General features: G+C 40.9%; 1 protein-coding gene across 3 annotated transcripts in view; it reads right to left on the bottom strand.

Moving 5' to 3' along the window:
• LOC118527586 (contactin-associated protein-like 3) overlaps nucleotides 1–16,717 on the bottom strand; it is a 180,533-nt gene that overhangs the window by 96,111 nt on the left and 67,705 nt on the right. For all 3 annotated transcript variants that reach the window (XM_078062282.1, XM_078062284.1, XM_078062283.1), the window contains exon 4: nucleotides 7,788–7,935. In XM_078062282.1, the coding sequence (XP_077918408.1) occupies nucleotides 7,788–7,935 (148 nt within the window). The remainder of the gene's footprint in view (nucleotides 1–7,787; nucleotides 7,936–16,717) is intronic.

Below are 16,717 nucleotides of genomic sequence, written 5' to 3'. Positions count from 1 at the left end.
TGCGGCACCAACCAGTGATGGATTTTGTGCCGGATTCCTGACTGCTTCCAGGTGGCCATGATAAGAACCAGCTCACGGCCAGGCATTGCGATCCTTCTTCAATTTAAAAATTAAAAACCCTATTTTAGATGGGAAATCACAAATTTAATTATTTTCGTTGATCTGCCTGTTGCATAATTCAATACACTTCATTTGTGGCTATTCCTGAATATATATTTATGAGGTCAAAAAATGGGTAAATATTTTGGCTCCTGTGTAGTAATATAAAAGATTGGTTTTATATGGACAGTCTTCCATAGCTTCAGATTCTGCTTTGGCAGGGATTTTGCTTTGGCAAATACAGTTTTGTTATGAAAAGACCATTTTCCCCCACTTTTTCTCCCTCCCCTCCCCCCACATTGCCCTGACTTAATTTCCATTCGTTCCCCAAGTACAGCTCCATTCTCATTTTTTTTTTTAAGATTTTATTTACTTATTTGAGAGAGAGCTAGAGAGAGAGAGCATGAGCAGAAGAGGGGCAGAGGGAGAGGGAGCAGACTCCCCGCTGAGCAGGGAGCCCGACGTGGAGCTCGATCCCAGGACCCTGGGATCATGACATGAGCTGAAGGTAGACATTTAACCGACTGAGCCACCCAGGCGCCCTCCATTTTCATTTAACATGGGTGTAGTGCCCACTAGGTGGCTGGGATGCTGGGATGAAATCCAAGGGGACAGACATGGCCTGGCCCTCCCAGAGCCGACAGTGCTTCCCTCACCTTCTCACTTCTGCTATCATGAAAAGAACGCATTTCTCCAGGAATATCCTAGTCTTACTGTGGGTTGCTAAGGAAACTAGAGACAAGGAAGCTCACAGTCAGGATGGAGGAAGTAGGGGCAAGGGGACTCTTCTCTGGGGAAGTGTCTGGAAAGAAAGAATGTAAGACCTTAGCAATCATATGGCTCCTGTCACATGCAATTTACAGATAGGCACCTGAAAGTAGCCCACATGGTTCAAACAATGGGCTATACTGTTGATCAAGAAGCCCTGGTGTGGAGCCCACATGATAAATAAGAGTACACATTATCACAAAGATGACTTACAACAGGAATATTTAGATTGGAAACTCAATTTTAGGCCTCATCAAAGAGAATCAATTCTATAAAATGATGTTTACTAATAAACGTTCATAAATCAATCTGAATATCTGAAAACAAACTGACAAGTCACTAAATATAAAATAACATTTTTAAACATGTGTCACTCATACACAATTTTTAAAGGCAATAGATTTTTTAAAATTAAACCAAAACATCATATTGTGAGACAGAGAATACTTAGCCCAGTGAATTTGTAGCAGCTAGCTCTCCAAGTGCAGATGGGGGACAGCCCCAGGCAGGCCCCCTTGAGTGTAATCTCCACTAAGTAGAGGTTCCCCTCACCTTCATGCCACATGTTAGTGATAGTCATCAAATTATAACTTCAGTTAATAAAACTAATAATTATAAATTAAAATAATATAAAATTAGAAAAACACTTCCTATTTTCAATTAAGTATCACATTTTCTATTTTGGAATACAGGTTCTGTACTCTTACAATAGATGAAACTATTGCTTCCCATTCTAATTCATAATAAGTGACCTCTGTTTCAAGTACCCCAATTATTTAATTAGTTGAATTACATACAAAGACATTTTTCATGAAGCCTTCTCGTCAAAGTTAAGTGTGATGCTAAGCGGTAATTTAATGCATTATTTTGGTGTTTTTATTCAAATAAAAAATGTTAGAGTTGATTATTTGTATTCATTATGGGCATTTAAAATTTTATTATATTTATATTACATATATTTGTATTACATATATTTATATTACATATATAAATTTATATTTATATTATATATATTTATATTACATATATATTTATATTTGATGACTATCACTAACAATATTATGAAAAAAAAAAGGGCCCACACATACTAGCCGTTTAGGGAAAGAAATCCATTTTACCAGTAGTGAGACTAAATTTGTACTGATAGACTCATAGCTTCTGAATCTGGTCCCACAAACAGCCTTTCAGAACAACACAGAGCAGTAGCTCAGAGAAAGGGCTGGAGTTGCCCTGTGAGGGTCCAAATTCTGATTCTATTGCAGAAAGCCTTAACCCGTCTGTGCCTGTTTCCTCATCTGCAGAGGATGAAGAGGCCTTTCCCACACAGCATTGATACGGAGTATTAGCTAAGTCAACATCTAGACAGTGTGTGCAACAGCACCTGAAAAATGGGTGTTGGCTACATTATTATGTTAGAGCACTGGGTGAAGAAAAGGAAGTGCCACAAGAGTGAGAGCCGTGTTTATGACTTCCACTCCTGACCAAGATGGAGTAACCAGATTTACTCTCTCACTTGAAGCCAGAAAAAAATAGTGTGTGTGGGGGGGGGGGGAGGGTAGCACATAAAACAATGGTCTTCATGATGCCCAAGAGATGAGAGACATACAAGATGAGCCCTGGAACACCACTTGGGGCACTGCCTTAAGAGAGTTTCCAGGTCACAGGGCAGGAAGGAGAAACTGGGGCAGATTCCAGCAGACGCCCTGAGAAGAGGGGACAGGGTCAGGGGTCTGATGGGAACAAAGCACCTGGAGTCCACAGGCAGAGCATGGAGCAGAGAAGGATAAACAGTGAGAACACTGGTGATCAGCATTCAGCAAAGAACTGATCAGTGCATGCGAGTGATGAAGCTCATCAAGACCAGGAAATGAACCATCTAAAAGGATGAATGGGAAAGAGTGCTGGCATGAACACAGCGTTGGGAGCAGTACCCGCTGTATCATCCAGTCTGGAAACCTCACCAGTCTTTGCCATTGGTGGAGGATCTTACCTCAGTGGTGAGAATAATTACCCTAGACCAAACACTGCTCTGGTTTGCACTAACAAATTTTAAAAGCAAAACCTAAAAGGATCAAATCCTTTCAATTCAGTATATCCTTGAAGAAAGCTCAAGCTATAAGAAAGCAAAAATATCCAGCATCAACAAGGTAAAAATCAAAATGTCTGGCATCCACTCAAAAATTTCCAGGCATACAAGGAAGCTGGAAGGTATGACCCACAATGAGGAAAAAAAAAAATCAATCAAAACAGAACTGACACCGATATTATAATTAGCAAAGAAAGACATTAAGGTAGTTGTTATAACTGTCATCCATATGTTCAAAAAGTCAAGAAGATACACAAAAGATACTTTATTTTTTTTTAAAAGATTTTATTTATTTATTCATGAGAGACAGAGAGAGAGGGGGGCAGAGGGAGAAGCAGGCTCCCCGCAGAGCAGGGAGCCTGATGCAGGACTTGATCCCAGGACCCTGAGATCATGACCTGAGCCGAAGGCAGATGGCTAACCGACTGAGCCACCCAGGTGCCCCACAAAAGATACTTTAAAAAAAAGTGAAAATTACAATGTCTGAGTTGAAAAATACACTGAATGGGATTACTGGCAGATTAAATATTGCAGAAAAATAGACCAGTGAACTTGAAGACACATCAATAGCAATATTTTCAAGTGAAACAAAGAGGAAAAAAATAATAATTAAAAAAAAAACCCAGGACTGGGCGCCTGGGTGGCTCAGTTGGTTAAGCGACTGCCTTCGGCTCAGGTCATGATCCTGGAGTCCCGGGATCGAGTCCCGCATCGGGCTCCCTGCTCAGCGGGGAGTCTGCTTCTCCCTCTTCCCGCTCCCCCCTCTTGTGCTCTCTCTCTCTCTTACTCTCTCTCTCAAATAAATAAATAAAATCTTTAAAAAAAAAAAAAAAAAAAAAAAACCCAGGACATCAGTGAAGTCATGTAAGAAAACAAAGTCAAACAGCCTAATACATGTTTTATTTGATGATAACTGGGTCTTTTAAGGAAAAGAGTGAAGAGAAAACTTAGAAAAAAATATTTGAAGAAACAATGGCTGAAACTTTCCAAAGCTGATGAAAACTATAAACCCACAATTCCAAATAACCCAATGAGCTCCAAACACAAGAAACAGAATAAAACAAAACGGAATCAGACCAGAAACAAATTGCTCAAAATCTTAAAAGCGGCTAGAGAAAAAAGGGAATGTCACATCCAGAGAAACATAATTACAGATGGCGGCGGATTTCTCAGTGGAGAGGATACAAGTGTGGAAACAGAAGAGGGCCATCTTAAACGTGATGAACAAAAAAATGTTACCCTAGAAGTCTATACTGAGTTAAAGTAACATTCAAAAATGAAGGCGAAATACCAACTTTCTTCAGACATACAAAAAGTGAAAGATGCCTCACCAGCAGATCTATGCTGCAAGAAAACGTTAAATGACGTCTTTGAGGGGGAAGGAAAATTATATGTGGAAATATGGATCAATACAAAGGAAGAGAGAACATCAGAATTTACATGGGTCAATGAATGTGTTTATCTCATTGTATATAAAACACAAACTCTTATATTGCATATAAAATAGAATGTTAACATCAGGCTTATAAATATTGACACTTGCTGAGGTTGCTAAATAAAACCTATAAATTTTTGCTGCAACAGTCAATACATTTTTTAAATAAACACAATATTTTAATTTTTTTTTAAGTAGGCTCCATGCCCAGCGTGGAGCCCAATGTGGGACTTGAACTCACGACCCTGAGATAGAGACCTGAGCTGAGATCAAGAGTTGGACGCTTAACTGACTGAGCCACCCAGGTGCCCCAAATAAACACAATATTTTAAAATGGCTAATTACATGTTTTATTCCCTCATTCTCTTCCCTGCGTACCCATTTTATTTTCAATGCCTGATTTGACACAGGACTAGAGTGTCACGTGGATGACTGTTAGATCCCCATGGTGTTGGCCATTCTGTGCCTACGTATTCCATATTCCTAAGGATTCATGTACTCCTTTCCTTCCTCTTTTCTCTCCTTCTGTCCTCCCCTCCTTCTTTCTCCCTTCCCTTATTCAAACAATCAACACACAAATAAACCTAAGATTATATTAGGAGAGCACGCCACATCATGGGAATGATACAAGCTCAAGGGAATGCTTGAGAAGACACCAACCATGAACATGGGTAGTCGAAGTAGAAAAAAAGGAAGAGAAGACCCCCCAAAGAAGAAAAACAATAGAGAAAGAAATGAAGGTGGACCTGGGGCCAGTGTCGGTGTCTGTGGCTTCAGAGACCTGCGTTGAGGATGTCAATGTGGAATTGATCAGAGTGTGTAACTGTTACTGAAAATTTAAGAAAGCGGAGGACACCCAAATGGAGTTCTTTTTAGAGTGGGATACAAAGCCTAGAACAAGTCTGTGGGGAATATGGCACTGGACACACGGGGCTGCTGGAGGGAACGAGGGACTCTAAGAAGACCCCACATACTCCACGTCCACTCTCAGAGTCGGGGGAAGGGAGGGATTTTCAGGTAGAGAACATGTGTGTGCCAAGCCAGGAAGCGATGAAAAATGCCTGGTGTTTATAGGAATAGCGAATATAACTGTAATTGGAGTTTAAAGAAATGAAACCAAGAAGAGAAGTTGCATCTAAGAGACATTATATGCCAAGATAAGCAATCGGACATTTTCTCAATATCCACAGAGCAGTGAAAATAGAAATGGGGGAAAAAAAGACAATAATGAGCTCTTCGGGCTATAAACCATATCATATTCAATTACTGTCAAAAATAAAAGTACAAAGCTTTATGCTTGAACAATTATTAATAATAAAAATGAAGACCATACAGAGGCCCCACTATTAAGCAATGTACTCTGTCTAGTTTTACAAGTCGCGATGATTATCATCAGTCTACAGTTTTATGCTAGGAGCCCCCTGTGCCCGACAGCTCGTGTTTGCTGAATTTAGGATGCACGCAAGCCCTTCTGGGGACCAGGCCGGCAGCTTTGATCTCCCTGGTACTGACCTCTAACCCAAGGAACTGGAGTAGTATCTCCTCACGAAGAACATCAAGCTAATGGCAAATTGCCATCAAAGAGCATGTTCTGCTTTGAAGTCAGTAAACCTGAAGTTGTTTCCAAAGTAATGGGAGAAAGGAGAAACTAATTTTATGGGATCAAAGAGAAGACAGAGTATCAGGTGTCCCAGCCGCTTGCAGCAGTGAGCACGTTCATGGATTTCAGAAACAAAAGGAGGGAAGGAGATGGCCAATGGAAAGAGGGAAAAAAGGCTGAGAGCATCGCAACACCATCTCCGCGCACGGAAGTGCCAACCAGAGACAGGGTCTGGAAATGGAGTGAAAGCGGAGCCTGTCCTCGGGAAGACAGATGGAGCTGAGGCCGAAGGGGATCCTTGAATCTAGGATGGGGTTGCTTCTGGGATGGTGAGCCTCACCTCCAAAGGCCTCATTGTCTGTGGGGTTAACAAAGGGGTGATGGTATCGTTGCTATGCAGCCCCTCCCTGCTCCTCAGTGCCCACACCCTCCTGGATCCCTGAGCCACCAGAAGCCGAGATTCCTGCAGCCACTGTGCGCATGCTCCTTCCTTCCTCCTTCCTGGAAGCCCCTCCCACCCCCAGCTCACCTCCCAAGCCCTTCACTTTGAAAACTGACTGATTGCTCTACTCCCTAGGCCCCAGGTTCGTGTTCCAATATTTTACATTTGTTTTGTGCAATTTTATGACTTCTCATAAAATCTTGAAAAAGAAAAGCAATCATTTTAGAAGGGCCCCCCACATCCATTCCCTAACACAGTTCTTTGCAAATAGCAAGTGTCCGATAAATTCTTATATGGCACAGGAGGGAATAGAGAAATGAAAGCCTGAATAATATAGTAGTTATGAGAACCAAATTTGGGGAAAAAGACATAGTTTTTAAATCCTAGATCCAGTATATAATAGTTCTGGCAAACATCTCCATTTCTCCAAGGCGAAGATTCTTCCTCCTCTGACGCAGAAAGCTTATTACTATACCAGATCCATTTGGCTGTTGTGGGAGTTGAATGAGAAAATGTCTGTAAGGTAGGATCTGACACATTACATATTTTGCATATGATAGATCTTACTGACACTTTTCTGCAAAGCTAATGCTCTGATCAGGTATGAAATGAAGTGTGACCAAAAACCCAACCTCCCAAGATGTTCCCATCCAACATACTCTTTGGGTTATTCTCCAGTTTTCTAGATTTTTTTGAATAATTTTTTTCTTTTGGACTCATTTAAGAAATTCCAGTATATTGCAGATCATCAAAATGGCAACCGTAGAGTCGATTCCCCCACAGATGTCACTGAATGCGTTTCTGCTTGTGTTCATGCTCACGTTGGCTGCAACTTTTGTCACTCTTCTCATTAGTGGGGAAAAGAGGGAAGACACAACTCATAAATGATGTTCAAATGAAGGTTCACATCAAGGAAAGTGGGGATTCAAGCAGTGAATATGGGAGAAGCTCAGAGTCATTGCGGATTACGGGGAAAACAAGATCACCTGCTGTCACCTGCGTCCCCACACCAGAGTCACCTCAGTGTCCGAGAACAGCACCATCCGTCACAGTGAATTACTGTTGTTGACTTGAACCTTGTTATTTTTATGATGCACCCACTCTAAAACAGGGCCCCTGCTCTCCTCTGGGAATCTAGGATTCTGAGGCTCAATTGGGGCGCACCTCTACATTCAACTAGAAAATAACTAAAGACAGCAATATCCAGGTTTTCCATAAAAAACAGTTTTACATACAGGGATATTTAAAAGGCTGAAAAAAGTCAAGCTCAGTTTTCAGCCTGGCCTTTGGAGCATGTCCCTCTGTCACTGATCTTGGCAGGGGTGGGGGGGTGCTGGGAGCATTAAACACCACTTACGGTATGCGCATCCATACACTTCTATCCGCATCCCGATCCTGCCCTTAGGGTTCCAGGCTAAGGGGAGGAAGCGCAGGAACCTGGCTTCAAAGGGAGGCTGGAGTCGGTAATGCACCACACTGTCCGCGTTTGTGTTTCCTGGAAAACCCTGGTTGAGAAGGGAGAAAGGGATCAGTGTGTCTGCAGAACACGGAGTTCACGTCACTTCTCTTGCCCAAGAGCGATGGAGGCTTCACTCTGTTAATATGCAAAAGGCTGCCTGCTTTATGGAAATGCTGCTAATGTTTTTTGTTTTTTTTTTCTTTTTCTTATTGTTATGTTAATCACCATACATTACATCATTAGTTTTTGATGTAGTGTTCCATGATTCATTGTTTGTGCATAACACCCAGTGCTCCATGCAGAACGTGCCCTCTTTAATACCCATCACCAGGCTAACCCATCCCCCCACTCCCCTCCCCTCTAGAACCCTCAGTTTGTTTTTCAGAGTCCATCATCTCTCATGGCTCGTCTCCCCCTCCGATTCCCCCCCTTCATTCTTCCCCTCTTGCTATCTTCTTCTTTTTTCTTTTTCTTAACATATATTGCATTATTTGTTTCAGAGGTACAGATCTGTGATTCAACAGTCTTGCACAATACACAGTGCTCACCATAGCACATACCCTCCCCAGTGTCTATCACCCAGTCACCCCATCCCTCCCACCCCACCCCCACTCCAGCAACCCTCAGTTTGTTTCCTGAGATTAAAAATTCCTCATATCAGTGAGTCATATGATACATGTCTTTCTCTGATTGACTTATTTCGCTCAGCATAACACCCTCCAGTTCTATCCACGTCGTTGCAAATGGCAAGATCTCATTCCTTTTGATGGCTGCATAATATTCCATTGTATATATACACCACATCTTCTTTATCCATTCATCTGTCGATGGACATCTTGGCTCTTTCCACAGTTTGGCTATTGTGGACATTGCTGCTATAAACATCGGGGTGCAGAAAGGACTGGCATGATATATTCAGAGCACTAAATGAGAAAAAATATGCAGCCAAGAATACTATATCCAGCTGCTAATGTTTAAGAGGAATGTGACAACCTTTCTTCAGGGCCTAGATTAGTCACCATTGCTCTAAGTTTTCCTTATTTGCAGGGTGATTTAAATTTTAGTGGCACCATTAAGCTGGCTATAAACCTGCTACCCTTGAAGGCTTGCTTTTGGAAAGGTGCTCTTCCCCTAAAGCATTTCCCTAATCTCTAAGCAGTTAAAATGCTCACAAGCAGCCCCACATCCAAGGCAATCAAGCACAAGGATAACTTGCAGTTTGTGCAGTAAGAACACTTAACTCTGGGATTTGAGAGCCGGAAGGGACCTAGACAGGGTTCTAGTTCAAAACCCTTCATTTATAAATGCAAAACCAAAATCTAAGAAAGTAGGAAGATTCTGCAGTGGTAGGATAGCTATTATCCAGCATGACCAAGACTAGATTTTGGGGCTTTGGATATCAATCCCAATGTTCTTTGTGTGTGTTCAGGTTGCCCCAAGTTAGCCACACTTCGGGAGCACCCAGGAGACCCACAAGATGGAGGGGTGCGCTAGCTCAGACACGGGCACCTGGCCTCATGCTAGAAGGGGCCAACATGAGAGCACCGGATGTTGTTATAGGGAATGTGTGACTCGTTTCTCATGGCGTTGTTTTTCATGTAAATATCAGAATGCATATAGGGAAACCCAAAAAAAGGGTGATGCTTCCGTATATATACACATTAATCATAGATATGTTACTAACAAGTTAATCAATTTTTTAAAGGCAACACATACATGCAAGAAAATTTACAAAACACAGCACAGACTCCAACACACAGGATGTGCGTTCCCATGCAGCCTCTGCACCTGTCCTGGCAACCTCTCTTTAACAGTGTTGACTGCAGTGTTCCGTACTTTTATTCAGGGAGTGGGAAAAGATGGGTGGGTTTCCGATGACATGGATTTAGTTATCATCCATTCAGCCATCAGCGAATCCACTCCTGCTCACCCCTATGGTCTTGCCTACCTCAGTAAGCATTAACGCCCACACATCAGTAGTCAGGCCATAGGATGCATCGGAAGATCACAACTCATGTGTAAATAATTTGTCTGTGCCCGCAAAGTCCACTGAAATGCTGGGCTCCTCTGTCCCGCCACCTGAGCCCCAGAACCTCCTCTCGCCTCCTTCAGACCAGGATTTCAACGGGCTCTTTCTGCTCTGAGCATTTTAGAGTCTGCCCCTGAAGCTTTATATCCCTTTTTAAAATTGATTCCATCAATTTTTCATCAGATTCTTCATCAGTTTTCCCAGATGGCCTATGTAATAGTGAAGCCTAACAACCTAAGGTTTTCCTAATAGTAACACAGCATCTTAATAGAAAATGCTGCCCCATCCAAGGACCTTGCCAGTTTATGCTCTGAAGACAAACTGTTAGAGCCTCAGCTATGGTGTGTCTCTTTTAAAATCTAATGTCAAATGTTAAATCTATCTAAATGCTATCAGTTCTTTGGAACCCACCGTCCAAAGTTCAAGTTCTGCACTCTTTGATCTCTCCAAGTTTTATCATCCAGACGGCCAAAGATGTTCTCGTAATATTCCTTCCTATGATAGTAATAAAATTAAGGGACAAAGGACTTGACCCTTTCTTATGCTCACTTGCACTAGAAGGACAGACTCCACTACCCACCTGCAGGTAAAACAAACAAACAGATATAACCATGTAGCACAGGGCCAAAGCTCTTAGTTCAGCGAAGAACTTAGTTCAGCCTGCCTAGTTGTTTTGCTTGGTGAAACACCAGACCTGCCTTAACAACCAAACCCAACCAAACCAAGCCCAATCACTACTCAGGGTTGTAAGCCATGAGAAGCAGGTATGAACAGATGGAACTAGGAATATAGAAAACCCAAATGTGATGGCAGTCCCAGTTTCAGACACTGTAATACTTCCTCTTGGCTAGTGAATGAAACATCAACTGAGAGGCCCTCAGTCATTTCTCTCTTGCTCAGTGAAAGCATAACCTTTGCCCAATATCATTTTTCAAGGGTTAGCAATTGTTACGCCAAGATCAGGTAAGCCCTTTCCATTGCCGCCATGCTCCAAATGGGAAGTCGGGAATGTGCACTCCCCACCCCCACCTTGCTGCTGGAACCACAGGCTGGCGTGCCCAGGACCTGCACTGTACCAACGCTACCACGTTCCAGCATATGGTCTTAGCTATGATTATAGGCTGCCAGCCACACTTCCTTCATCTACAAAACCAGCTTGGTCAAACTTAACTCTAAAGGTTGAGGTGCCATTAAGTGAGATACTATCTGAAAAGTCATGTTCCCACTCTTGCCTGGAGGTAGTTGGTCCACGAGGGTGGCCACTGTGGCCGTGGCCATGGCTGCCATTTTGGTTACTGTGGGCACATTTGGCAGAGGCGGCTCATTTGTCAAACTCTGCATCTTGTTACTTACATTCTGTCTCAGGTTCAATACCCAAGACGTGCAGATCAACATTCAAGAGAGGGACGTTGGCTCCTATATCCACTGTGAAGCCAAAATTCTAATTCAACCTAAGAACTAAGTCAATATCTTTTGAGTGTAACTGACAAAAATTCTAAACGTCAGTATAAACCATATAATGAAATGATTTCCTAGGAAGGATACTTTAACAAATTATTTTATTTTCCTTGGCTATCATTACTTCCTTCTGGAGTACTTTGTTTATGGAATAAAAATTCTGAACACCGTACTTCAGATTGTGATGACAATGCCATACAGCAAAAGGAATTTCTAGTTCTGTTTTAATGGAATTCAGACAGAATACTATTTAAGAAATATTTCAAATGGCAATAATGTCTTAAGAGTCTATGAAAAGAGGAGATTCAGAAAGCACTCTTTACAACTCCTGAGAATCTGCATACAAAACAAAACATTCGTCACGTACAATTTTAATTATATTCAAATACTTGGAACGTATGTATGCGTATACACCTATGCAATCGTCTTTATTCATTCTAATTTTAAGGAATTACATTATTTTTGTCTTAGGTAGAACTGTCAACAGTCCCTTTGGGTACAGATCAATAATACATTTCTTTAAAGATACAGAAATTAAATGAAATGAGTTTGGCACACGAGGGATCCCTACTAGCATGTCACTCTCACTTTTGGGGCTCATTACTGAAATGATCCCATATATTTTTGTGAAGCTAATGTTTATCTCTTAAGAGATGGTAGAATCTATTCTTTGCCTTATGTACTTTTGCTTTGGTGTTTCCAGAACAGACTGGATGCACAGGCCACACACAGACTGGCAGGCCCGCTCTCTGTTCTAACAAGTGGGAAGATGAAGACCCCATCTTCCCCATCTCTCGTTACAGGAGTGAACTCCGGGAAGCCAGCATTTTCGCGTGTAAAGTAAGAACAAGAAAACCTCTCTTACAATTCTGATGAGTTAGTGTAAGCAGTCTCATGGGCTTGTCTTTCTGGCATCCCCCTTGGCTCCCCTAGCATTAAGAAACAAACCAACAAAACCCTCCCCACTACTGATCACCAGGAACACCTTAGTTGGACATGGACTCAATATTCAACCACTTTAAAGGCATCACAATTGAATGTTTCATCCACTATTAGGAACAATGTCTGATGAAGTCTTCAGTTTCCACATTAGCTATGTTGAAGGTAACCCGATTCCATGGCTTGGGCTCCACTCAAGTGTGTTTCCAAAATAATTTGTTTTAGGAATCGATGACATTTCTGAAAAGCTGCCAACTCTGCATTGAGTTTAGTAAGCAGTCACATCAGTAGGATCTAAATCATGAGAAAGGATCGTTAGGAGGCTCATGCAGAGCCATGGTCTCTGGTGTAATGTGAGTCCTCACAATTCTGCATTAAAATCAACAAATGACCTTCAAGATGCCTATTATGTATTTGTCATTTTCGGTTTGAAATACCTGTGTCCTAAGGTAGGCTTTTATAGCAATGCCTTATTTCAAAATACAAGTGATGAAATAAGTCTCAGTGATTTTAAAAATAAATAAATATTAAGCCTCTACTGTGGGCCCCTAGGAAATCCGAGCTTCATTATTCACTCATGTGTTCATTTTATTTTAAGACCTCTGAGGTAAGAGGGAGGATGTTGCTGAGATTAAGAGAGTGTGCAGGAATCCCCGAGCTCTAATTCTGGCCATTTTAATTACGGGGCCATGATGGTCTTGGACAAGATGTTTAAATCTCCTCACGTCTCAGCTTCTTCATGAGTAATGGGGGAATAATAATAATTATTGTTATTATTAAAAATAATATTTTGTCCCTGTTATTTCCGGAGGCTCACAGACCATGAAAGGATGTACTAAATTATTTCCTGTAGTTAGACCATATAAAAGTTGTACTCAGTTGCTTTAAAGTAAATGCCCTTGTTATAAATTATTTTTAATATTTGAGTGAACTAGAAAGTAATATAACATTTATACATAAATAAATCAAGGAAAGTATCCTCCTTCTCCTTTTGTTTTATTGAGTGAACCGGGTTGGGATGTCAAATGTATGATCTGAAGGGAGTGGCTCACCCCTTGAGATCTCAGTTAACCAGGGTGCTTTGTGCCAGGTGAATGCTGAAGTTTTAACTCGTGCAGATGAGTTTACTTCAACAATGTTCTAGAAAGTGTATGAATAATCTCTCTTCTCACTTAAAACAAGCAAACGTGTACCTGAAGTATACTTAAAAGACCTGCTTGTGTCTAATATGTATGTATTAATGCACAGAATATGTACATTACAGGCATGTATGCGATATCTTCTGATGTGAAAATCTCAATGTGTTGGAAAAAGTATGCACTTAAGAAGTATTTCCTGGGTTCTTTTATGGACTCTTGGTGGAAGCAAGTCACAAAGTCAAACCAGGGACTGAGCAAAAAGAGACGATCACTTCTCTGTGTCCCAGCACCTTCCCCTACTTTGAGAGGGAACCCGCCCCGCACAGCTGCACCACATAGAAACCCATTGTGCCTGGCCCTGGACTCATCCACATCCCAGGGCTAATGCAGATGCAGGAAACAGGGTCCCAAATGCTGCTCTTCATTGACGTACTTTTGTTATCTGTGCTGTATAAAGAAGGGTAATGTAAGCATTACCAAAATATTATTGAAATAGAGTATTTTTAAAACACATTGCTAAGTTGTAGGCTTTTACTGCTTAGTGTTACCTTCTGCTTGAAATATGAACCCAGTTTCCTTGACTCTGCAGAAAAACTCGTTTGGGTTTCTCAATACTCCTCCCTTCCCCATCTTCCTAAGTGATCAGGAGAAATACATTTTATAAGATATCTGAAAGGCCCATTAGTGTTGGCAAAGTGGTTGAAAGTAGAGAAAAAGCCAGAAAAAAAATTTCCAATAGCAACAAGAGCATACATTAAAAACAATATATGGTTATTGAAAACAATCCCAGAACATCGCAAAAAATATGTGTGGTTTGATACACGGCACAAGCTTATTTTTTGAAAACTGAATTAGCTCTCAGTATTTGAAGAGTGACACAAAAGACCAAAATGAAGTATTGCTAGTGTTATAAGAAATGCCTCAAATGAGCGTTTAATAGTGTGCATCTCCTATCAGCAGCTTGAAGAAATTAAATAAGTTAACTGAATGAAAAGAATTAAATATAACATTTAAACTTGACTCTAGGCACAGTTTTGAGGGCATTCTTTAACAATTCAGATTATTGGTAGGATAGCACTATCCTGTTAGCTTCCTGTATGTGTTCAAAATAGTGATACGTCAAACAGGTTATTTGTACAAAATTTAGGAAGATTTCTCATCAAGAAGTACCAGTGACTTGAAGTGATACCATATGTATTTAAGTCAACATCAAAATACTTCATAAAGTAGGGAACTCATCTAACTTACTGTGGGGGGCTGAATTGTGGCCCCCCCAAATTCATATGTGGAAGCCCGAACCCCCAGTACTTCAGAATGTGACTGGGTCTATAAAGAGGTGATCAAGGTAAAATGAGGCCATTAGGGTGAGTCCTAATCCAATGTGACTGGGTTGTTACAAGAGGAAATCCGGACGCACAGAGAGAGCGCAGGGAACGTGCACATGGAGGGAGGACCACGTGAGGACTCAGCAAGATGTTAGGCGCCATTAGAGTACAATAAACTGGGGGAAAAAAATTGGCATTCGTGTTAGACATCTTGAACAAAAACTCCATTTTTAAATAATTTCTGAGGGAGAGCGAATACCACTGAGCAGCTAAATAAATACTTCTAAAACCTTCTATGTGGATTTTAACTTCTTTCAAGAGGCTAACTGCCAGGGTGCCTGGCCGGCTCAGTCAGAGGAGCATGCGACTCTTCAGCTCAGGGTCTTGAGTTCGAGCCCCAAGTGGGGCGGAGAGATTTCTTAAATAAATAAATAAACTTTAAATAAATACATATTTTTAAGAAAGAGGCAAACTGTCCCTTTTAATATAGGGGAACAAGCAAACAATCCTGCAGTAGTGGAATGACAGTGTTTTCCATTCTCAATTTTCTTCTCCAATCAGATATTTAGATTTATCCTACACTCTGTTTAATAAGGGAAACATACTTACCATCCCAAGATTTTGCTGTCATATATATTAAAAAATAAGAGTCATTTCTGAGTGGTAGTCACAATTCTGCACTCAAAGGAAGTATTAACTTACATAGGATTTAGGCAAATAAGCTTAAAATTGTATCCTGATCAAATAGCTGTGTTTCAACTACTTGTCTATCTAAGGTTGTTTTGGTTATTTTAGTAACCTCCCCCTCCCAAAAAAAAAACCTGTTCTTTTCTTAGCATTTTAAATTTGAGTGAGCAATACTGTTAAACCAAAGTGATTAGGGTCACTATGAGTTCAAAATTAATTCTGACACAAGAATTATGCTTAGAACCGGATAAAAGAAATACATCTCCAAAAAGTAACTTGAAATACATATGATGTAAGTCCCTTGCCACATACACTTGCCATTTCCTAAGGATGATAAAAGGCTGTGGGGGCCAGAGCAGAGGTAAGACAATTCTCCATGGGTTTCTCACATTTCTGCACATCTTACAAAAAGAAGCCCTGACTATCTTTTATTCTGAACTGTCTTTCAAGGACATTTATGTAGAAAGCAGCCTTGTAAGATCATTTTTTTTTCTTCCAGGCGAAGGGCAGGCATGCTTCCCGCACAAAAGATTCAGGTTCCCTAAGCTCTTGTAACGTAACCCCCTGCATGTGCAGGCAACCATCTGGGCCTATAAACATGGCACACGTGTGACGTAGGGTCAAGGAGAACCAAGGTCGGGACTTATGAAGCCGGGCTTTCTGAATAACCAAGTCAGTCACACACTCCCCTGTCTCTGACCCAGGAGCCTCCTGTCTTCTCCCAGCATCCAGGAAACAAGCAGGCTAACTTGTTGCAAATAGAGCAAAAGCTCAGACACCTCAGAGTTCTAAAAGGAAAGTTTAAAATCCATCTCCTGACTTCTTAGAGAACGTGTAGGAAAAGGCATAGGACTAAATAATCTATTTAATTCAAGCCGCTATGCAAACATTTATATATTTTAATATATTGGTCTGTTATGTTGTGCTCTTTTGTCTGCTTTTATTAATGCATGGTTACAAATTATTTTTTAATTTATTTTTTAAATGCTACGTGTTATATTGTTTCTTAAAAAATACCAAGAAAAAACAAAATGTGGTCGATGTTCTCACCAGCAAGAAAACCCCAGTTGACATGGAAAATAAATGATAAGCATAGATAGCTTTGGCCAGAAAAGTCAAATAGTACAGAAAAGCTTAACATGCAGAAGCCACTCTTTCCCCTGTCCCCAGTTAGCCATTGCTTATGGTTTATTATAATTGTCTTCTGCATTTACTGCTTCCCACCAGTCCTTTTTTTTTCCCAGATTTTCT

This window comes from Halichoerus grypus, chromosome 14 (assembly GCF_964656455.1).
Source record: "Halichoerus grypus chromosome 14, mHalGry1.hap1.1, whole genome shotgun sequence".
NCBI lineage: Eukaryota > Metazoa > Chordata > Mammalia > Carnivora > Phocidae > Halichoerus > Halichoerus grypus.
This window is presented reverse-complemented; position numbering and strand designations above follow the sequence as displayed.